We start from the raw sequence: 23,262 nt of genomic DNA on the forward strand, positions 1-23,262 counted from the left end.
AACAAGAGAGCCAGGCTCACCTTTCTGGCCTAGAGTTTAGGAAAGTTCATGGTTACGTAAGTCAGAAAAAAGCTTCAAGTAGGGGGTGGTATAACTGGATGAAATGTGACAAAGAACACAAAGAAAAGGCCACTGGATTTAGTGTAGTTACTAAAGTCTTTGAGCACAGATTCCAATGTGAGGTAAATCAGATTTGGAAGGACTGAGGAGGAAAAATGGGAAGATACAAATCCCTAACCCAAGACGACTCGTGGTAAAGAACAGAACACAGTGAAGGTCACCCGAGTTCCTCTGGTCCCAATTCCAATTTGTTCGGCAGTTATGAGACGTGTACGTGGTTCCAAGGAACAACACATTACACAGGTGGTGTGCTCAGAGAAGTCTAGTTTTCCTCCAACTCTCCGCCCTCCCCTAGTTATATCAGCTTCTAGTTTTTGACTTCTTCCATTTCCTCAATACAAATACATACTGTACCAACCCACAGAAAGGTAAGGCGGCACACTATACGTTGTCGTGCATGTTACTTTCTTCACTTTAAAATATCCTGGAGATCTCTTCCCAACAGTGTGCAGTCTTCCTCATTGCTTTCTACTGCGGCTCCGTACTCCATTATGTGGATTTACCAGTGTATTCAACCTATCCCTTACTGATGAGCACGAGTTGCTTCCAATCTAGTTACTACGAATAGTACTACACTGAGTAGCTTTGTGCGTGTTACTTCATAGTTTTGCCTGCATATCTCCAGGAACTTTACCTCTGTTCTCACTCAATACAATAACCCTATGCCATTGATACTAAGTCTCCATCTCATATACTAACTGCATAAACTTGATGTAAGGAAACAATCTCCGTGACAGCGGGTCCAGCAATTGCAGCAGGACATTGCAGAATCAGTCTTTAATAAAAACGTGGAACAACAACCCTCACTCCTACATTACCATTCTTCTCCCAATATACAGACATTTCTTCTTACAGAAAAAAAAGTTACTTTGCCAAGGAAAACACTATAACGAATAAACAATGAGTTCAGTTTTATTTTCTGTGTACATTTGCAAAAACACTTAGGACCAACATAGAAAAAAAATAATAAAACCTCCTGTGGAAAAAAAAATTACACTTAAAAAAAAAAAAAAGGCCCAGGGGTCAGAGCCTTAACCCCAGGAAGCTAGAGCAAATCTGATTGGTCCAAGGAATACAAAAGATACTACGGAGATGTAACACGAGGAAAGAGAATGAGAAATTACTGAGGGAGAGGGCCTCGAAGCGGGCCACGAGGGGGAACTGGAGGCCGGGGAGTGGGTCTGGGTGGAGGGAGGGGCCCCCTTTGGTAGCCATAGGGTGGGGGTCGTGGAGGGCCAGTGTACCCATGAGGGGGCATCAGTGGAGGAGGTCCACGCATACCATGGGGAGGCATAGGACCTGGGTGACCTGTAGGAAGAGAAAGAGAAGTTAGTCAAAGCAATAAATGAGAGAGAGCTGATTCTGGGAGCACATAGAGAGGACAGACAGGCAGACAGTGAGAAGAGAAGAAAAAGCAGGGGGAACGGGGTGCAACAAAGCAAGCCACAAGGACAGAGGAGGATGAGAGAGGAGGCTAAGCCTACTCACCCATGGGCGATCCAAACGGAGGCCCTCGGGGGGGCATACCCATCGGAGGAGGTCCGGGATGAGGCATTCCAGGTGGTGGTCGGGGAGGTGGCTGCCCCCCAGATCCTGGGGGCCCAGCATGAGGGTGTCCTAAGCCATGAGGGCCATGGTGGGCCAGCTGCATCTGAGACATCCCTGTGAGAACAAACAGTCACACAGAGAAAGGGTAAGAAAATGAAAGAAAACAAAATAAGAGATAGAAGTAACATCAGGAAGAGTATGAAAAATAAGGCTGGTCAAGAGTACCCTTATCCGTGACCCCATTCAACAGTATGAACCAACCAACTACCAAGAAATTCCTCACTCACTTCACTTGCTCCTTCCATGAGTTCGGCATTGCAATAGTGCTGCAGAAGTATTTAAAGGAGTGATGTAATCTACTGATAGGATTTGAGAAGGTAGCAGAGATACTGTCTGAGCAAAGATCTATTTTTGGAGGATGAATAAGAACTCTGGGTGGACAGAGTGGGAATAGAACATCAACGGCAAAAAAGACAAGAATCATAGGTATGTCAAGCAGCACAGAATGTTCCAGGAAAACCAGTTACGTGGTAATCAGGGGCCAGATCACGAGACGCCCAGACTCCTATGGTGGCCAGTTTGGGATTCACTCTGTAGATAAAGGGAATTTTGAGCAAAGGTGTGCAAACATCTGTGTTTTAGAAAAATTACCCTGTGAAAGTGGGTTAACAATAGAGAAAATTGGAGGCAAAGTGTGAATTAGGAAGCTCCTACAGTAAGTTAGATGTGAAATAATGAAGATATGAAAACCTGAACTAGGGCACTGATGCCAGAGTTAGTATGTCTGGGTGTTGAGAGTGGGGTGGTAAGGAAGAGTCAAACATAGCTCCCTGATTTCTGAGTTAAGCACCTGAAAACACAGATATTGGAGGAAAAATAGAGTTGAAGGGGAGGAGTAGAAAAGTGGAGCTGTCCATTCAGCAACAAGGGTCTAGAAGGTTACTAACCAGGAATCAGAGTTACAAATCTAGGAGGCACCAGGGACCAAGTACTGGAACTGCGCAGGTACAAACGTAGAAGAGGGAGCCTAGTAAGGTGGCTGAGACTGAGGTGACAGAAAAATAAAGGCAGGCTCCACAAAAACCAAGAGATAAGATTTTCAAACAAAAAGACATGGCTAACTCACAGACACAGACAACAGTAGAGTGATTACCAGAAGGAAAGGAGGTGGAGGAAGGCAGAAGAGGGTAAAGGGGGATAAATGGTAATGGGATGTATTACAGAACTGTATACTTGAAGTCTATATAATTTTATTACCCAATGTCACCCCAATAGATTCAATAAGAATTAAAAAAATAAAAACGACATGGCTAGTTTCAATTAAATAAGAACAAAGGTCAAACCAGATCAAGCAGGAGCATCCCCTAGATTTGGCAATTGGGTCACTGCTTTGGGATGGAAGTCAGAGGACAGAATGGAAGTAAAAGGCGAGGGAACAAAACCCAGCCAGGGGAGCTACAACCTTTGGAAAAACTTAAGAAATGGAGACAAAATGGTAGCTGTTAAAGTACAGAGTAAAGTATTTTGTGTTTGTTTTTATAAAACAATGTCTGAAAGGAAAGCTCTGGAACTATGTAGTATGGTCGACGGGAAAAGATCAGCAGCATAAGTGGTGATAGAGATCCTCTTCCAAGCTCCTCTCTCCCTTTCTCAGCAAAGAATACCCACCTGGATGGGGCATCCCACCCGGAGGAAATGGGTGAGGATGTGAGTGTCCGTGCGCAGGATGTCCAGCCCCTGGGGTTCCTGCTGAAGGGGGCCCATGTCCTCCAGCCCCAGGAGGCATAGGTGGTGGGGGCATGGCTGGGGGTATCCCAGGTGGAAGGGCTCCAGGAGGGGGCACTGGGGGTGGGAAGGAGCCAGGAGGAGGCATGCCTATAGAGGAAATGAAAGAAGAGTTAATGATAGAGAGTATCTTTAAAGAGCCTATTCCAATAGGGCCTCTTGAGGCAGGATACGCTCTTTTCTCCCCCTCCCAGCTCTCTAAAGTCAAAACAACGTTAAGCCAACACAACTTCGACCTCCTGGAGAGACTCGGCAACTTTCCTCCCCACCACAACCATCACCCGTGAATCCCTTCTCATCACCCAATGACTCAATGTCCTCCTTTGTTGGCTCTTTTTCCCTCTTCCTGTCCTATCCCCCACAATCCCAAAACAAACATATTCTGAATCAAAAGCTTTACCTGGTGGAGGAAGCCCAGACCCCAATGATGATACCACAGGATTGGGGGCAGAGGGTGGAGGAGGTGCATCTGCAAAGAGCTGATGAGGGCGGTCGGCCTGGGAGAGTGGATTCTGGGCTGCCAGAAGCCGTTCGGCTGCTGAGCCATGGCGCTCGCCCTTGGAGTCCTTCTTGAAGGCATAGGACACAGTGATAGGGCGGTTACAGAGGTACTGCCCATTCATAGCCTCAATCGCCGCATCCGAAGCATCAAATGAAGCAAAATTAATAAAGGCGTAACCTTTGGAGTTGCCTGTGTCAGGGTCCCGCATGATCTTGGGGGTTTGTAAGATGACCCCAAAGGCACTGAAAGTATCATAAAGCAACTTCTCATCAATCTCTGGGTCCAGGTTCCCAATGAAGATGTTGGCCCCCACATCCAGATTTTTGTTGTGAGCTGATGCCTTGTTCACCCGGATGGGCTTCCCATAGAGTTTGATCATGTTCATGATCTTAATGGCATAGTCGGCATCTTCCTCACTCAAGAATTCCACAAAGCCATAGCCTGCAGAAGTGGGAGAGAGGTTAAATAAGCAAAGTGACTCAAAACGGGGTATAACTCATCCAACTTCAAAAGCACAAATAATAAGAAATAATAACCTCACTTCAATTGAGAACAGTTCCAGAAATACACCATGAGCTAGACTTAAGAATCGCTTCTCAGCCTTTTGGTTAAGATGAAGGGTATACACTTAAGAAAATGAAATGTTTAGGCTGCTTATTTCAAAACAGTTGTGAATGGTGCTGCAATCCTCCAGGAGTCCTTTGTCCCCTCAGTACATAAATGCACCTCTTGCCACTACTCACCTTGGTGCTGACCAGTGACTCTATCCTTTGGCATGTGGGTGTTAACTACTGGCCCGGCCTGGAGAAATAGCTCCCACAGCAGCGGTTCGCTAACCTTCTCGTCCAGGCCCCCCACGTACACAGTGGCATCTGGATGGTGGGAGCAGGAGGTTAGGGCAGAGATGAGTATGACAGGAAAAGAGACGACAGGAACGCGAAGATGAAACCCAGGAGGGTAATTGGGGGTGGAGACGGAATACAGGACCAAAAAGGGAAAAAAAAAGACGTTAAATTAAGCCCTTACATCTCCCTCTTTACAGGAACTAAACTAGAGTCTTCTTAAATCCGACCTAGTGTCCCGCTGCAAATTCCGTTCATAATTTTTTTTGAGTGGAAAGGCAGATTGGCCATACAAAGCGTCACACATACAGGCCTTAGCCTGAACCCGGCCACCCGGCCCCCGGCAGGCACGAGGGCTGGTTTTACGCCCTCCGAGGTGGCCCAGTCTCCCGCGCACGGGCAAAAGCCCGGGGGTCATAGTCCAGGTCTCCCAGCCTCCCTGGACCCATTCCTGACTCGCTCCCTCCAATCACCCTGGTTCCGCTCAGAGATCGGCCCGGCCGCCATGGCGAAGTAGCTCCCGCTGTCTCCAGGCAGCGACTCCGCCCCCCGACCTCAGGCACTACTTCTACTTCCGGGGCAAACGTGAGGGCGGTGGGCGGGCAGCGGCGGTAGGCGGAGCCGGAAGCGGCCGCGGCCATTTTAGGAGCCGCTGAGACTTGTTGCGGCTGATTTGACCAAGTCATTCCGTTGTAGCTCCTACCTTGTGGTGTCGCTGGGAGCACTTCAGGGCCAAGAAGGCAGGACGGAAACGCCCCGGTCCCCTCAAGGCTGTGTGAGACCTTACAGGATCACACTGCTCCCAAAGTGTAAATTTGAAAGCTAAAAAAACAAAACTTTGTTTTTCATATGTTTTGTTCCCCGGAGAAGGGTGTGTGAGGAACCTCCCAACCCAAGGACTCGGCTGCCTTGGGGCGCGGAGACACCCCCTCCACCCCGTGCGGCAGCCCCGGCCTGGGCTTCAGTTAGTATTTCGTCTCCTTCAAGGCAGGGATTGCAAAGTGTCGGAGCTGAAGTGACGTCTCAGCGGGCCTCGTGGTTACAGCACAGGGGGCTGAGGGGACCCTGAGGCTTGGCGATGAGTGCGACTGAAGCCGAGAGGTGCCTCAGCCTCCAGAACATTCGTGGCCCCATCAACCACTTCTTGGTGTGCTTTTTCCCCATCTGTCCCGAAGTGGGAGGCACGGAAAAGAGAACCCTTTCTCCAAATTGCACGTGAATGTTGCAGACCTCCGCCTGGCCCATCCCCTCATTTCCTCGTCAGTATTGTGAGTGCCATCCTCTCGGGTCACACCGCCCCCTCTCACCAGGAGCCTGTGTTCAGACACAAGAAACAACGCCAGCAACACGTATAAATACTGTGCTTTAATGAACCCCTTAAATAGAAATGTCACTACAAAAATATACAATTGGAAGAGACAGGATGTCTCCCATATCTACTCCATACCCATAGGACGCTATAAGGGAAGAAGTAGAAATTGGAATCAAAGAAGCGATAAGAGGGAGTGAAAATGAGGTTTGTAAGGCCGTCCTGTTGGGACTGATCTCACGATTAACATCTGGATACCCAAAAGGGATGGAATTGCTTTGAAAAAAAGAGGTGATCATGTTCTGGATTGTTTTGGTTTCTTAATTCTTCAAACCACAATAAACTATATATATATAGTTTAGTTATAGTTGTAGTTATATAAAAACTCTTGAGGAACCAAATAGGACAGAGCAAGAGTTGGAGGTTAGCACCACCCACCTGCAACGGAAACTCAAGTCAGGGATTTTGTTTAAGGGGCTGGGGTGTGAAAGCTGAGGCAGAAGACCAGATAGGAAAAATGGAAAGGATTAGACAGAACCCTCCCTTACCGCCCCCCACCCCCCACCTTTTTCCCTGCCCATGAGAAAGCCGGCAATTTCAGCGCGATTGGGAATTTGGATCTCTTTTCTTGGAGTGATCCTCAGGAGATATTCTTGGTGTCCATTTCCTTAATAGCTCCTGAAGATGGGCTAGCTCCTCCTGGAGGCCAGTTATTGTGGGAGCTGAGAGGCCCATCTGGGAAGGGAGTGAAGAGAGGCAGAGGAAGAGTATTATTGCAGCTCTAGCTCTCTGCTTTTAAAATCTGTTCCCTACTTCTGGCGTTTTGAATTCCCATTCTCCCTCTAACTATACCCTAGGTTTCACTTGATCTGAGCCACAAAGTTTTCCCCACACACCCACGCTCCCAAATGTATCCACTTTGGTACCAACATGAAGGGTACTTCACTTCCCAGTTTCCCCAGCCCCTTGCTCTTCCAGCTTCTGGAAACATCTGCTTTCTCCTGGAACATCCGGTTCAGCAGTCAAACCTTTCTCCCACCCCAACCCCTGCCTTCCCTTCTCACCTGTACCTCAGGCCTTCCCCTTAGGTAGCAGCGTCTCCAGAGCCTGATCTGGGGTCCCAAGTATCCAGGCAGCAACAGCCCCGAAGGTAATGGGCAAGCTCCCCAATGTGAGGGGAGCCCCCACTCCTGATCAGCCAGACTTTCCGAAGAAATAGCAGGTCGAGGGAGCCAACGAGAAGGGACTGCCAGCAGGGAGGGACTGTCCCGCCAAGGACAGAGCTGATTCAGAGGAGTCAAGGACCCTCTAGAGAAGAGCCATACAGAACTGGGGGGTCTAGGAACCATGAAGCTTGGCTAAAGGGGAAAGGAAAATCAACTGGTGACCTAGAAACCAGATTACTCAGTTTCCCCAAATAGGGTTGGGAAGGACTGTCCAGCTTACCCACACAGTCACTGCACTAGTGATGGAACTACAAGCCTCCCACTGAGAACTCTTTCACTTTCCTCTTCACTGGTCTTCCAAGTAGACCTCAGGACTGATTAAAGTTGATTTTAGGGAAGCTCGTAAAATGTGTGCATGAGACAAGCAAGATGAGGGGGACCCAAAGGATGCCCTCTGCTATTCTAGGATTTCTGTCTTCCTGAGGACAGTCAGGGATAAGTGACAGCTACAGAAGAGGAGTGGGGTAGCTTTCCCTGGGGACTCAGACACTGTGTCTTTCAACTTCTCCCCGTCTATTAGGATGAGCCTGTGAGAAAGTCAAGGGAGTTTAGACACCTCACCTGCTGTCTAGGGAGCCAGGAATCTGGGCAGTATTTTGGGTCATAGCCAGGATTACGGAACTGTAGAATCTGTTCATTGCTGTAGCGTAAATCCCAGTCCCAGACAGACAGCTGCGGGTCAACAGACTTCCCCGTCGGGAGCGGGGAGTACCCTGGGGTATAGACTTGTGTACAGAAGTTGAACTGGACAGAAGAAAACAATAAAAGGGATGTTTAAACAAAAGCAAAAAGTACATAATCCTTTTCACAGGTCTACAGAGAAATTACAAAACTCTCAGCTCTTACTGCAAGAGTCAGATGTAGGGTGAAACTCCAGTCCTGAGACAGACCACCAACCTCCCCCTTTCCCACCCACAGACCTCACTTTTCATAAATCAAGACTAAACTTCAGAAAGTACTTCTCAATGGGGGCATGGGGGAGGGGTGTGGAAGACAAGTCACAAATAGGAGTCACTGACCTGTCCATTTTGTTTTTCACGCTCCCGGGGAGTGTCTCTCAAGAATGTAAGGGTGTCAGGAACCCTGACACTGTCATGAAGAGCGAGAAGGAAAAACTCCGAGAATTCAAACTCAGCAGGAAACTGCTGGAGGAGCTGCCACACACAATCAAGGAAGAGGAGAAACACTGGGGCCTAAGAAGAGGGAAATTAAGAGGTTGGAAGGGACTATGGGAACCTAAAGGGGGATAGTGACAAAATGAGGGGGACATGGGGAACAAGGGATGCTAAGATCAGGACGTGGGAATCTGTATTGAGCACTGGAGGGAGTGTGGCCCCTCACCCATCTGTGTCTCCCTTCAAACTCAGCTCAACCTCAGGACCCTTAGGACCGGATTCACCTCCAATGGATTACACTACATAATTTTCGGATCCTCTTACTTCTTTAGTAATACTGCCCCCCACCCAGTACCCTCCCAAACGTTCTCACCTTTTCACTGACCCCAGTTCCCCCAAGTCGGGTCAGGAAGGGATGTCCAGCTGCCACCCACTCTCGCTGCACTAGTGATTGGAAGCCAAGCAGTGTTCGGGTTTCAGGGGCTGAAAGCAGCTGGACGAGTGAAGAGAGGAGGCCATTGAAATCACGATCACCGCGCTCTGGGTGATGAAGAAGGAGAAGGGACAAAGAAGGAGGGGGCAAGAAACTAGGGCAGAAGAGAATGAGAAAAGGAAACATGGCAAGAAGTGAGAGGTACAGAGGGGGAAAGTTTGGGGTAGGCAGGATTGAAAGGTCACATAGAAGTGAAGACAAAACAAAGACCTTGAATGATTCACTTCATAGACTCCACCTGGATAGAAATACCCAGACTCACATGTAGGGGGCAGCATTATACATCTCAAACCAGCTTCCATGCTGTCCTTCCATTCCCAACCCCAATCCCCATCCACTGTTGGAAGGATTCGAACAGAGGCTGGAGAACCCTTCTATTAGGGACCACAAGCTGTGGTGGGAGGCAGAGGTAGCACTGAAGGATAAGTTAGAGCCCGTGGGTGGTTCCTAGTAAAGGGAGAGTAGGGTGTCAGCACTAGAAGGGGACAAGGAAGCCTCGTAGGTCTCCCTCCCTGAACAGAACCCAGTCGGGTGGGTAAAGGAAAAAGTCAGGTAATGGAGAGAGTTGACCCAAGAAACTCACCTTGAAGTATTACAGAGCGAACTCTAGATGTCACTAAGACTGAGATGTCACTGGCCTTTCGAATACAAGACCTGGAGAGGCAGGTGAGGAAGAAGAGGGGAGAATGATAAGCCTGGAAGAGGGGAGTGATGGGTCAAGGGACAGAACAGAGGCTGACTCCAAAATTCTGCCCCTTCTCCTTCTAAATAAGTCTTCTTGGGAAACCAAGAAGAGTTAATGGAAGGCCACTTAGGAGTCCAAGTTAACAGAAGTTTGGGAGGGTTGAATTACAAGTCACGGCTAGAAAAGAGGGAGTACCTGACATAGTCCAACCACCGTGTCCCTTCCAGGGCAGAGAGCCATTTATCCTCAGCTACAGGTGAATCTGACAGAGAGAACAGGGGTCAAAAGGGCGAAGAGATCAGGAGAACTTGGGATTCGAATTCAGGGACTGTAGCCTGAAGGGTTAAGAATAAGTTAGGCGGTGGTTGCCTTGGGCTGGGGTTAGGAATGAAACGTAGCTTTAAATGGCCATGAGGTTTCTAGAGTTAAATTGTGGTGATGTTTGTACAAAACTGTAAATTCATTGAATTGTACACTTAAGATGAAGAATGAATTTTATGGTATGTACATTATATCTCAAAGCTGTTAAAAGAATACGTTGGGGTCTGGAAGACAGGAAATCAGCATGTGGGAGATGGGAGAGTTGAGTAGAAAACTAAGAATCACTGGGCTGAAGTGTTACTCATCTATCGCAGGCAAGTGGCAAACCAGGTTAGGGTCAGCAGACCTAGGGGTGGGGGTCAGGGGTCAAAGATTATTCTCACCAGGCAGGCAGAGGGCCCTCAACCTTAGGTGGGCAAGTTGAACATCTGCAAGACTAGGCAGCTCATCCATAGTGTCTACCAGGACAACATCAGAATGCCCAGCCTGGAGCATGGACTCCACTGTTCTGGAAGGGAGAGAGTCAGAAAGTAAGGGAAGGAGTCTGCCCTGAACACCTAACCTTTGGTTCTCATCAAACGTCCCTTACCTGATATCCTCCTTGTTAGGGTCACTGGCTGTGTAGAACCCTCCACAGCGGAGAAGATCACTCCCCCCAGGGTGATGCCAGGACAGGCGCTTGAGATGGGTGAGACGAGGATCACGGTGGGAGAACCTCCTAGCCCCACCCTACCCTGCCCCCACACTGACCTCACAGGAATCCATCCCCTCCCTCCACAATGACCCCTGACCTCCCATAACCCTCTAATCCCCAACCATTGCCCTGACCCTCACACTGACCGGTCCACGGCCCTGATGAAAGTGGCCAAAGGCTCTCCTGACCTCACTGTCCAGAGTTCGGATAGGGACCCAGAAGTAACGGGAGAGGCTGTGAAATTGAGAGTTATGTCACATCTTGGCTCGGTGACCTCATAATGCAAAGCTGTGATTACAAGGATGCCACATAGGCGGGGATCATTCCAAGTGATCTCCAGTTCAGAGATCTAGGAGGTAAGGGGGATAGTTTTGTGGGTGTCCTAGGAGGCTGGAGTGTGAGGGAGCCATAGCTTCAGAGAGTCAGGGAACTGTGGGAAAGTTGGGAGGCTGCGGGGGTTGGGCTGGACTGGGGGGTCACCTGGTGGCTACGTCGAATCTCTCATTGACAAGACTGACCCTCCAGCCACTGGCTCCCTGCTTTTTCCTCTCAGTCTCCCAGTCTTCTGACGTCTCCAAGAGGGGAATAGGTGGTTTTCTGGAGCCAGCACTCTGGCCTAGGGCAGGAGTGAGGCAGAGGGGAAAAGAAAGAGGACAGCTTCTCAGCCAGCCTCTGCTTCTCAGACTCTTTACCCTCTCCTTACCCCAGAGCACTCCCACTTACCAGCCTTGCTCAGGGTTATCCCTGAGTACTGTTGGACTTGACTGCTCTGAGCTCTGGCTTGGACAATGGCCATAGTCACCTGTGGAGGAAAGGACATCCCGTCCTTTTGGCTCAGACTGAAGTAAAAGGAAGGAAATGTGGCATATTGCTTCATTGTCTTTGCCACCAATAAAGAACAGCCAAGGCAGTCCCTAACAAAGGGAGTTAGGGTCAGGAAAATACATCTAGAACTACAGAATCAGAGTGTTAATTCTGGAAGGAATTAGGAGTAATCTTCTCCAACCCTCCCTGTTTTTCTTTCTTCTTTTTTTTTTTTTCCTGTTTTTCAAAGGAAGACACTTGCCCACAGACAGGCTTGGCAATTGGCATAAGTGGGCACGATTCAGGCCCTTCACTCTCATTGTACTGTCATTTGTCCCAGCCTTTTAGCAACTCCTTGAGGAAAGAAGCAGAGCGACTGCTGAGAGAAATTCTGAGAAATAAGGGAGTACTGGGAAGTGCCAGAAAAAGGATCCCAAGGTTCTGAGGGAAGGAGGGGTCCTTGGGTTTCGGGCCTCTTACCTGAAAAGCCTGAGGCTCTAGTCCTCCAGTCTCAAAACCAACTCTGAGCAGCCGGAAGTCTCGGCCATGAATCAGGATCTCCTCAGGGATAAATTTAAGCAGGGACCCTGGACGGTGGAGTTGAACTCGAGACAGGCTGCTCACTGAAGTCAAGAATTAGAGAGCAGGGTAGCCAGGGGTCAGGGTCCCTGTAGGAGGAACTCTTCCTGCCCATCCCACTGCATCCCTGGCTGCTCTCCGAGAATAGAGGAAGGGTTGAGGAGGGAATCCAACACCCCCAAGTGAGCTCCTGCACCAAAATCCCACTTACCAGCCTCTAATCGTCCAATGTTGGCCAGGGCAAAATCATACTCACTGCTCAGGGGAGTCTCCTAGAGGAAGCACATAACATGCTAAAGACGTTCAAGATCTCACATTCTATCTCAGCAGCCCCTCGCTCTCCTAGGGATAGATCCCACTGACTATCCCCGATACATTCCAAAGAGAGCCTTTAAGAATAACTCTCACTATCTCACATCCTATATTTGTCTAATCCTTCTAGACTCCCCTACCCATTTCCTGCTAGCTCTCCTTTACACTGGCCTACCCATCTCACCTGACTCCGCTGCCATCCACAGGGCTGGAAGGTGACCCTCAGGTTGGTGCAGATCAGGGTTCCGGGCAATTCAGGTTCCAGCCCCTTCCGCACCCCTGGGGCCCAGGCTAGGATCTGCTCCCCTACAGGAGAAGCCGGTTATGACCATTCCTGGTGTTGCACACACACGCATACCCACTCCTCTGAGACAGGAGGGCCTCAGAGGGCAGATTAAGATCCTCCTCTAACTCCTATGAATGAAAGCTTAAGGAGTGAGTTTGTAATCTTTTACTCTAGAGCCTAGAACAGTGTTTGGCACATAGTAGGCACTCAAATATTTATTGAATAAATAAATGACGAAAGGGGTAACAGTGTCAAGACAACAAAGGGACCGTCAAGGTCCAAGCTCCCAGCCAGCTCTGGACAGAGTCAAGAGAATAAGCCTCTTGCAGAAGAGGCACTCTGAGCCAGGACAGGAATACAAAGGTGTCTTTAGCGAAGGTACAAAACAAGGCTGCAGTAGGATGAAATCTGAAGGCGTTTCTGAAGATCAGAAGTACTGGAAGGGCATTATTACCTGGGAGGCATCCAGAGGCCAGACAACTGCCAAGCTGACGACTCCCGGGCTCCGGCATCCCACTCCCCTGGACAGACTTTGGTTCAGAGGGCTGTGAAGGGTGTAGGGTTAAACCCCAGGCCTCGCCAACCCTGGGGTCTGGGGATACCTGAGCAGCCACCTTTGGAGGTCCACACACAGACTCTCAGGGGAAACTGAGATCAGTGGCTGTGGGGTGCTCGGGACCAGGGCTGGCAGAGAGTAAAGGGAGGGAGGGGCTGGTTAATGGATAATGAGAAGATGAACTTGAGACCGAAAAGGACAGACCAAGCTCCAACAGCCAGAGTTGCTATGAGACACACCCTCCTCTGGCTCCAGATCCTTTTCTTCTCTTTTTTATCTACATCATCGCCACTCACACCTCTTGCTGAAAACCCCTTCCCCAAAACCCACCTCTCCTCTCCTTACCCCCGTCTCTGGCTCCTCCTTCGGGGGGGCGATGTTGAAACTCTGGCCCCGGCCCCCCCACCACATTTCTCCCGCTCCATCCGGAGACGGAACAGTTAAGGGTGGGAAACCTCGAGGATGCTCAAGCCCCTGGGGGAGAGGCTGGCTCTTGCAGTTGAGAAGAGGGAAGTCAGGGATGGGGCAGAGGAACACTCAGGGAAGAGGAGCGTTTGATGTGCACGGAGCACGATTTGGGGTATTTGAAAGGTGTGTCCAGCCCAGCTAGAGGAGGCTCCTCGGAAACTTCAGTCGACTCTGAAGAGGGAGGGGACACGCCCAGCCTCTTAAAGAAGTACACACACCATTTTGGGAAAGTGGAGGGGAAGTGGAGGAGCCTGGGTAAGGTGAGGAATAAAACGGGCGACTGGGGGGGAAAAAACCCAGATTCAATTCTTTACCCTGTTCCCAGCTCTCATTCACTTCCTGTTCATAAGTATTGGAGACTGTTTGAGGGGAGCAGTAATATATCGAGTATTAAACTGGAACAATTCGGGCCACTTCTCTAGACTCTCCGAGTGGTGGCTTTCCTGGGAAGCCTGGTTTTTCACTATCTCAAAGGGGGCGGAGCGGAGGAAGTGGGAGGAACGCAAAAGTAGTGAAGGCCTCCTTAAGGGCCACCTAAAAGGGGTTGGGCCTTTTCCTAAATGGAAATTGGACCTCAAAGGAGTTCTGCTCCGGGGAGACCCAAGAATTGGGGAGGGGGTCCAGTTAGTGTCTTTGTACATCATTCTCCAGACACCATGAAACATGCCCGTGTGCAGGGTGCGGTGGAAAAGCGAGAAACTAAAGTCTCTCCAGGACGCAGACACGAGTATGGGTATGTTTATGTGCAAGTTCTGGGGTGGGGGTGGGAGGCCCAAGGAAAAGATGTCACCACCTGATCCATCACACGCACAGACACACACACACACAACCAACCAGAAACTGGAGCCCACTCCAAGTACACTCCTCCCTCCAGCCCAGACACCAGATCTCCAAATTAATAATTCACATTCAGGACTTTGAAAGCTGAGGGCTGGAGACCTCTGTTCAGTTCAACAAGCCCATTCCTTCTCCCTCCCCCTTGCAACCCTAGAAGCAAAGGTGGGGGGAAGGCACTAGGAGGGAAAGGAACTGCAGGTGAAGAGGACTGGGGGAGGAATGCAAGGCAAAATCTCTATTCAGATGTGAAAAAAGACAGGAAATAAAATACAAAGTAAGTGAATGAGCTGCTGTTTTATTGATTTTGAGTCTGTACAGAGGCAGCAATCCTTAGGTGGGGCCCCAGTTTTCCAAAGTGTCACTTTATTCTCTCCAACCCCCAGCACGCACACCCTTCCGGCCTCAGCTTTAAAAGTTCCCTGCCTTGGCTGCAACTGTGGAAATAGTGAAAATACATATTGTGAGGCAGGGAGTCAATCCGGAACAAAGAGGCCTACACCTGCTACAAAGGTGGCCGGCCCCTGAGCCTGGTTCTCCTGATTCTTGAGGTCCTAAAAGCTACTAGGCACCGCCAGCCCCACCTGCATTCCATGGGCCTCTATCTCTGGGGAAGAAAGTACTTCCCAAGGTCTGCTGCAACAGAAGAGGTGTGTACCACAATTTAAAAACGTCATTGTCCACTTTCCTCCTCCCACCACCCTTCATTCGAGAGCCTCATTCTATTAATACTTTGAGGTAAGGAACAGCAGAGGAATACAGAGAAAAACATCAGGGGACTGGGGGAACGTCAAAGGCAAAAACCAAAAAACACCTGACTTGGATTAGTACCCAACCAGGGATGCAGTGGGAGCAGCAGCTGAGGGGTAACAGCAGGACCACCCCTCACCACCCCACACCCCCCCAGTGGAGGCTCAGCGGATGAAAGGAAGGGTGGAAAGGCAATGGGGCTGCATCAGATTTTTCCATTTTCAGAATCCTGATCTGGTTGCAGATTTGTGCCAAGAGTGAAGGCTGCAGGGAGGGGCAGCTGGAGGAGGTGGAGCTGAGTGACTCAGAAGATGAGTCACAGATCCTTCCAAGCCCAGAAAAAGGCCAAAGTCCTCCCCACCCCCACTCCTGTCAGTTCTGCTACTGTCAGCCAGCTTCCGTTCCTACAGGCCCTTACCCAGGAGGCCGGTGAAGGGAGGTGCCCCGGAAAGTGTCTACATGGGAGAGCTCATAATAAATATTTTGTTCATCAACTTAAGTACATGGGGCGAAACAACCTGTGATTTGCAGACTGGGTATCTACAAAGTGAGAGAGCATGCCTGTATGACTCCCTGAGTCTCCAGCTGAAGGGCCTGGTGTGAAAAGGACGTTAGAAAACTGGTGCAGAGGATTCCAGGCCAGGAAGGGGCTTCAAATTCTGTCTTCTCACCCGTGGTTGGGGGGGGGGGGGGGGGCCACTGACCCTTGGAGAAAGAAGACACCGAGCCCAGGGGTGTCTGAGTAACTCAGGGACAATCATCTCAAGCTCCTTTATTGAGGAAGAAAAAATGTAAGACATGTGGCTGTTTAGAAAGGAGTAGCAATGGTAAAAGCTAGTTTTATCAGAAGTCACTCAGAACCAGCCCCATTCTTTCTGGCTCAGTATCACCTCCCAAATACACAACACGAAGTCACTGCTAATTTCTGTATTGGTCTGGGAGCTTTAGTTTTGCCTAAGAAACTGAGCCCAGTGAAGAGGGAGGGTAGATCCCTCCTGGCTCTATAGCACTGTGTTTAACACCATCCCCACTCCACAAAGAGATTGAATCTTTAAAAAAAAAATCATATATATAATCTCTTTATTTTAATGATAGAATCCAGTATGTATGAGGGAAAAACTTTTGATTAAATCTTGTAACTTTCAATAAAACCAGCATAGATTAAGGGAGGATTTTGGAGTCTTATACTTGTTCCATCAGGACTGGGGTGAATCAGGGTGGAGGGGCAGCAGTCTTAAGGGGAAAACCTCCCCTCTCCAGTAAAAAAAAACCTCAGCAGGCACCCTGAAGCCCTGGATTGAAGGAACTAAGTGCACTTCTTTAAGCCTGAGAGGAAATTACCCCCCTTAGCTAGAGTTGCGGGGTCTGCCTCCCGCCTTCACGCACAGACCTCTCCTTAACTAAGGTATTTTTGCTCACTTTGCGTGCACAGCATGTACCACTCTTCCCCTCTCCCAACACTAATTGCATGGGCTTGCCTCTTCCACCCCCTCATCCTCCCAAAATACCACAAGCCAACCCAACTTCATTTCCCAGGCGATATTCCTTCACCTGCCCCCCATTCCCCATCCCACACAACCCTCCTCAAAGAATACAGCAAAACACACCTTACTCATCCCTATAGAAAAACATCCATTGAATCAGGGCCCCTTGTCCTTAGAATGGAGAGGTTTTTTAATGCCTCAAATAAACAGTTACCTTCCCAAATTAAGAAAAATATTTATTTCTTAATAAAAAGCTATAGGGCCTAAATAAAGCCCTATTTTACCATACTCACCCCTAGGCCAACACCCAGAATTTCCATCTTTATTTGAAAGAGGTCAGAAGAAATTGGGATTGGTTAATTTATAAATCAAAATAAAAACCAAACATGACACAAGGTTTCCGTTTTTGTTCATTTGTCCTCAGTTTAAAACAAAAGTATAACCTAGAACTAGTAACAGAGCAAACCCAAACACAGCAGTCCAGTGGAGAATCAACACTCCTGTTTCACTCTCTGGGGAAGCCCCTGGTCTGGTTCCGCGCCCACCAGTCCAGGCCAGGGCCCTGCGACAGATGGGGGCTCATGAGAACGCCAGGTGAGCCGTGCACATTCAAGGTGAGAGTTCCAGCACCCGCTGTGTGGGTGCGTTTTAGGGGCGGGAGGCCACAAGGTGGTGGCCTCACTAGTGGTGTTCTAATCCCAGAAACAGGGCAAGGGGAGAAAGGCACTCATTTGGGGCACTAAATTTAAATGGTGCCCCAAACCCAGTGACCAAAATACTACTTTAATGCAGTATTTTTGAAAATCAAAACTAGTGTAAAAAAAAAAGACCACCACAATGAACAAAGTATCGCAGTTTGAAATAGACAGGACTCCACCCCATGCTTGCTCATCTCAGCCTTACTTCCCTCACCCTAATCCTAGTCCTGTGGAATCCTGTCTTCAAGATTTTGATATTTTGTTCATTATGGGCTTTTTGCATTAACTTAAATATATTGCATTAAAACATCATTTTGATTACCGAGTTTTTGGCGTACCTCTTAAGCTTCGTACCTGGGGGGAGTGCTGGTCTCATACTAGCCCCAGCCCTGCCCAGAATACACACATGCCCTCCTTTGACCTCATTGCTTCCTTAAAACCAGTCTACTTTCAAATAAAAGCTACTATGAGATTTGGAAAATAAGTGACTTTCAAGTTTGATGAGGAGGAACCTTTCTAAAACGTGAGCAGTTCCAATAAAAAGGAGTGTTTTGGTGGCTTTGTTACCAAGGGGGAGACGAGAGTGAAAACTTTCCTGATTGGGCAGAAGCAACGTATGGTGAACACTAGTCCCCCCAGCACACCCCCGCAGCCCGTGCCTGCCTTAACGCACATGTGGGGATTACAGTCCATGGGCTGGGTTATAAGTATATACCTCCAAGTACAGAAAAATAGCCCCAGTTAACACCTGGATACTTAAGTACACTTACTCCTCTTCTGTGTATGTACCCAGGAGTGTATACAAATTGCATAGTTGATTTTTTTTTTTTTCCCCCAGGGGAGAAAAAGGAAGGAAAATTGGCCCAGGATAGGTCCTCTGGTTTAAAGCTCTTAAAAACGGTGCTGGCCAGAGCGCAGGCTGGCCAGACTTGTGCTTTGTGCAAAATGCAAAGGAGCTTCCCCCACTGTGTCCACAGGCCCACTCCCACCCCCTGGAGAGAACAGCTGGGTCAGGAGAAGGGGGAAATCCAAAGACAGGTCTGCTCACTGGGAGTTATCTGTGGTCTGTGGTTATAGTTCACTAAAATAGATTTCTCTAACTACCTTTTTATAAATCGCCCCAGCCCCTCCCCCATGTTTCAGCATCAGTCCTATTATCAAAAATATCTCTTCTTACAAAGTATTTATTATTTTAATAAACTAACCACAGATTAAGGTCAGCTATGGCTTAACAAAAGAAGCCGGGATGTTAAATTCATTCTCTAAAAGTAGAGAGGAAGGAAAATGAATCACTTAAATAGGAAAAAAAATTATTTTTAAAAATGTTTTTGCTTGCTGGGGTCTTTTTTTGTTTCTTTTCCTCTAAAAAAAGTCAAAAAATAAGTTGCTTTCTACAGAAATGCAGCAGCAGAGAATGGTAGTGCTCTATTTAGGTTTTTGGTTTTGTTTGAAACAGTCTGGCCAAAGGTCTGTCCTCCTCCCACCCCTCCCAAGGTGCAAACTCCAATACGTGGTTATTGCTAAGTAGTGAAAGAAAGGTCACCTCCAACCCAACTAACCTGGAGAAAACAACACACACAGATGCTCTTCTCATCACTCTCCTCCCTTCCCCAGAGGGAACTTTTTTCTTTTCTTTTTTTTTTTTTAAATAAAATGAAAGTCTTTTTTTTTAAAAAATCACAACCTTCTTAGCCAAGGTTCACCCCTCAAAAAGGATGAGGAAAAGATAGGGGGCAATCAGCAATCTCCTCTTGAACTGGAACAGATGACAGACAGTATTTAGAAGGAAATAAAACTTAAGTGGAAAAGGATTTCCCTTCTAAGTTCTTCCCTTCCCATCGCAATAAACAGATTTAAGCTACCTCCCTCCTAACAGGCACCCATAAGCACACATTACTGCCTTGTCTCCAGATTCTTCAGAATATCCAACCCTAATCTCTATCTTAATTCAAATCAATAGCAAATGTGTCTAATATCCCAGCTTCTCTCCACACCCCCAACTCTTCCACCATGTGCTCTTTTCCAACCTGAAAGAACTTTGGTCTGTTTTTTTCCTTTATTGACTGAGAACCACCTTTGCCTGTTCCTTCCCCAGACGTCTGCTATCTCCCCACCCCACACCTGCCCCTACTGATTTCCCTGAGGTCCTGGGATGGACCCAAGCGGTTATGAGACAGAATCACCATCCTTCCCCCCTGTACCTCCTCAGTCCTATCAAGGTCTGCAAGGGACTTGTCCAGCCCTGGAGGTGCCGTCCTGGCAGACTGGCAGCCCTCCAGCGCACACACACTCAGGTTTCCGGCCAGGCTCCCACAAACATCACTGCAGTTGCCCCATCAACATGGGGGCTGGGTCTTGATGAGCCAGTTAGTTGAGTGTAACTTTCTTTGTTTAGCCCCCTTGCCCTCCATGGTCCCTCCATTCAGAACCTGTGCACCAGGAGCTCCCCACCCGGTTCCCGTTCCCTCCTCCTCAGTTCTTCCCTGTAACAGCAGGAGCAGAAGTTATTTGTCTCGGGGTGTCCATAGAAGCTGCAGTTCGGTTGTTTGCATTTGGTCTGGGTTGGGGGAAGCCCCCTGGGCCCTCCAGCCCATCCATCCGGCTCAGGGGGCTCTCGGTAGCCATTGCTATAGGAATCAGCCACGCGGAAGTGGGGTGGTAACAATGCACCCCTGTGAACTCCATCCTTGGAGTGACTGCCTGGCTCCAGAGAAAGGCTGCTGTCCTGATGGGGGTAGGGTCGCCCAGGAGGGCACTGTCTAGGGAAGGTGGCATATGGTGGAAGGCCCCCTCCACACGGACCCCCTGCCAACTGCCTCCGGGGTTCCTGGCAGTGAACTCCACCCCCAGAAGGCCGAGGGATTGTATAGCCCCCAGGGTAGCCAGTGGAGAATGCCATTGCCTTGGACTCTGTTTGGGGGGCAGTCAGCAGCTCCTCCCCACCATCTGGCTCTGGTTTTTTGGCTGGAGGAGGCCCACTCCCCACCCCTCCATTCATGATCTTCCTCTCCGCCTCCTTTTGTTTCTGCTCTGCCAGGAATCTCTCCTCGGCATCAGAAAGGTAACGTTGGATCATCTCCTCCTGATACTGGTGACGATGACCCATCTTCAAGGTTCCAACAAAAATGAACTTCCCCTCCCCTTGCATCGCAATCCTCATGATGCTCAGGCTCTGCATCACCTCCTGGCTATACTTGCTTCCTCCGTTACCCACGGACTCAGAGGTGGGCTTGTCAGGCACAGGCCCATCCCCCGCGGCCTCCTCTTTGCCACCCTTCCAGCTCTTCAGCGAATTTTTCTTCTTCTTCTCCAGTGTCTCAGTGCCACTGCTCAACCCTGACCCTGTCCCCATCCCTCCAGGCTTGGAGCCCTTGCTGTGCATCAGGCCTCCCATGTTCTTCTTGAGCTTGCTGCCCAAGGTTTTGCCAAAGCTGCCCAATTTATTAGCCACCGAATCGGCCCTCTTCTTGTCCTTCTCCCGATCCCGTTTTGACTTCTCTTTCCGCTTGCTGCCCTCATTGCTGGCAGAACTGCTGCCAACCGACTCCTTGTCCGACTCCCCAGACTCAGGAGTGGACCGGGGCTCATCTCCAGCTGAGGCTGTGGGGGACTCAGGTTGGGCCAGGGGAGCCTGGAAGAGACAGAAACAGGGTTGTCTGTTAGCCCATTGGTCTGAGTTGGGAGAGGTCCCCATGGGTCCCGAGGTCACTGCCTGGCTCATGGGGCTCCCTGTAACCATCGCCATCAGCCATGTGGAAGAGGAACCCCATCCTTGGAGTGACTGAGTAGTGTCAGAGAAGGGCTGCTGTCCCGATGGGGAAGGGTCACCCACGAGGGCACTGTCCTTCCTCAGCTCCGGTCACTGTCCCTCGGACAACGGAAAGCTGTATCTAACATCCAGCGTCTGTCTCATCCCCTGCAGGCCTTCCTTCTGCAACAGGGGGATGTCTTTCACTGTGAATTTCTCCATGCCAAATTCATCCCAAAATCTAACTCAAGATTAAGTCCTGATTAATCTCAACCAACCCACTCCAACCATTCTGGAGCCCCGGAACTGTTAAGACATTCAACACGGGAGGCCAGCAGTTTGCCCTCGCCCATGTTCCTGTTCTGTGTGAACTAATGATGTCCTCAGAACCTGCTGGATCAGCTCTTTACGCTGTTCTGTCTCCTCTGGTGCCAACACAGTGGTCTATGTATCGACAGCTCGAGACAAAGTAATGACAACATCAAGTTCACCAAAAAGTCCAGAACACTTTTCTTGAAGAATGTGTTTTCATATTAGAAAGCAGAGCTTGGCTGGAGAGGAAATGTGGAAAATGGGGCACACTAACAGGTAGAAAGGTAGGAAAAAGGGACTTTGGGAACTTCTCTGATATTGTCCAGTTATTGCTCATCTTGAATCGTAAGCCTCCACTCAGAAGACACTGAGAAGGGAAGAACCACCAGATCTCCTTGTTCCCCCCGTCACTGATAATGAGGACCGACAACCTCACCTGTGCATCTGAGGACACCGGGATCCACTTCACATTCATGTAGCTGTGCAACAGATGCAATTTCACCTCTAGGGACAGGATCACACTGTGAAAAGGAGAAAAAAGGAATTAGAAATGTACTAATGTACTTAGTATTTAGTACTAAATGTACTAAAAGCAAAGCAGTGTTGTCACTTGGGAGGGAGAATGGGTGAGGGCCACATGGCTTGGAACTCAGGGTTAGGTCTGAACTATAGCCCCACCAGTTCCTAAGCTTGAGGACCTTGAGCAAGTCACCTCAACCTCTCTGAAACTCAGATTGGGTCGATAATGGGCACAGATAATAACATACCCTGTAGGGTTGTTAAGATTGAAATAGCATTTAGAAAGGGCACGGGGCAGTGTGTAATGAACAGGAAATTCTTACTACATAGTAGCCATTGTTATCACTGTTATAAATATTATTTAGAAGGAGCTTTTGAAAGTTAGGTGAGAACTTACTTAAAAAGCCATAAACTGGGTTTTTCGATCAAACCCTCTCGGATGGGTCCAGTTTCAGGAGCCCAAAGAAGGCAGTGCTGGGGAAGGAAGCACTGGGGAAGGAGAAGCGCTGACACTCACACGCCACAGGAAGCTGTGGTGGGAAGCAGGGGGAAGCCTAAACCAGCTTCTGGGAGGCAGGGCAAGGGGCGGGGGAGGGTATTTCTTGCTGTTTAAATTCCAGAAAGGCAAAAATCCAGAGCAAATTAGTTTGGTGGACTATTTAAAACCCCTCTTTCACTTGGTCTGGGGGAGAAGAACTGTGAATTGAGTACCTTGATTTTCTGACCACTGCCTTGGGGATTCGGGGACGTGTCAGTGTAAGAACACTCTTTAGGTCGTAAGGAAAGAACACGCTGAGAGCCCAAGACTCCCATCTTTCGCAGGGAGAAAAAGCAGTTCCACACTGCAGGGGGCCTGCTGCCCACCCTGTCTTCCACCTGTCCATCCTCCCAAAGACTCGGAGGGAGCTAGGGTGTGAACGACTTGCTTCTGAGCTGAGGAAAGGTGCCCAGGAGACAGACACTGTCTGTGCAAGAGACCGCAGCTACAAAGTAGATGGAATGGGTAGGCCTGCCTCACCTGGCCAATCGGACATTGTCACTGTCATCTTTGCCCCACTCCCAGCTCTTTCCAGGGTCCACAGCAAAGTGCAAGGGCAGCAGCTTATGCTCTGAATCTGTAAGTGGGATCACAGCTGTGGGGGGAGGGGAAACATGTCATCAAGGAGTCTCTTCAGAGAGAAGGGAAGGCAAGTGAACGCACAGTGACTCCACTAAAAAGACGGACTCACATAACAGGCCTCTTATGGTAACCAGCCACTGCTCGGGTCTGAC

At 49.1% G+C, this 23,262-nt stretch overlaps 3 protein-coding genes across 9 annotated transcripts in view; all 3 read right to left on the reverse strand.

The window, feature by feature from the left end:
- Positions 1–1,014: 1,014 nt before the first annotated feature.
- Positions 1,015–5,376, reverse strand: SF3B4 (splicing factor 3b subunit 4). The gene is made up of 6 exons (XM_024570665.3): positions 5,271–5,376; positions 4,699–4,827; positions 3,854–4,396; positions 3,337–3,543; positions 1,609–1,782; positions 1,015–1,428 (listed from the first exon to the last, which is right to left on the reverse strand). Exons 1-6 carry the CDS (start codon positions 5,302–5,304, stop codon positions 1,241–1,243), a joined length of 1,275 nt encoding a protein of 424 aa, XP_024426433.1. The 5' UTR covers positions 5,305–5,376; the 3' UTR covers positions 1,015–1,240.
- A 709-nt stretch (positions 5,377–6,085) lies between these two features.
- MTMR11 (myotubularin related protein 11) lies at positions 6,086–13,793 on the reverse strand. Its single transcript, XM_024570680.4, is given in 19 exon segments — positions 6,086–6,111; positions 6,672–6,715; positions 6,717–6,841; positions 7,171–7,464; positions 7,894–8,076; positions 8,352–8,525; positions 8,821–8,987; positions 9,524–9,594; positions 9,821–9,887; positions 10,330–10,454; positions 10,536–10,624; positions 10,787–10,874; positions 11,121–11,256; positions 11,364–11,442; positions 11,925–12,067; positions 12,235–12,295; positions 12,520–12,641; positions 13,076–13,166; positions 13,523–13,793. Coding segments are annotated over 19 exon segments (2,136 nt in total). The 5' UTR covers positions 13,589–13,793; the 3' UTR covers positions 6,086–6,100.
- A 968-nt stretch (positions 13,794–14,761) lies between these two features.
- The window catches only part of OTUD7B (OTU deubiquitinase 7B), a 55,549-nt gene continuing 47,048 nt past the window's right edge, over positions 14,762–23,262 (reverse strand). For all 7 annotated transcript variants that reach the window (XM_024570650.4, XM_053914511.2, XM_045203339.3 and 4 more), the window contains 3 exons: positions 23,009–23,123; positions 21,908–21,992; positions 14,762–21,042 (listed from right to left, as the gene is read on the reverse strand). In XM_024570650.4, the coding sequence (XP_024426418.2) occupies positions 19,834–21,042; positions 21,908–21,992; positions 23,009–23,123 (1,409 nt within the window). In that variant the 3' untranslated portion in view covers positions 14,762–19,833. The remainder of the gene's footprint in view (positions 21,043–21,907; positions 21,993–23,008; positions 23,124–23,262) is intronic.

Source organism: Desmodus rotundus, chromosome 12, assembly GCF_022682495.2.
Source record: "Desmodus rotundus isolate HL8 chromosome 12, HLdesRot8A.1, whole genome shotgun sequence".
NCBI classification, from domain to species: Eukaryota; Metazoa; Chordata; class Mammalia; order Chiroptera; family Phyllostomidae; genus Desmodus; species Desmodus rotundus.

What these genes read in the sequence shown, in the direction of transcription:
- SF3B4 (XM_024570665.3), bottom strand. Translation starts at nt 5,304, where the DNA reads ATGGCGGCCGGGCCGATCTCTGAGCGGAACCAGG. An exon ending in GATCTCTGAGCGGAACCAGG is followed by an intron (nt 4,828 to 5,270) that starts GTGATTGGAGGG and finishes CCCACCATCCAG; the next exon opens with ATGCCACTGTGTACGTGGGG. An exon ending in GTCTGGGCTTCCTCCACCAG is followed by an intron (nt 3,544 to 3,853) that starts GTAAAGCTTTTG and finishes TTTCCTCTATAG; the next exon opens with GCATGCCTCCTCCTGGCTCC.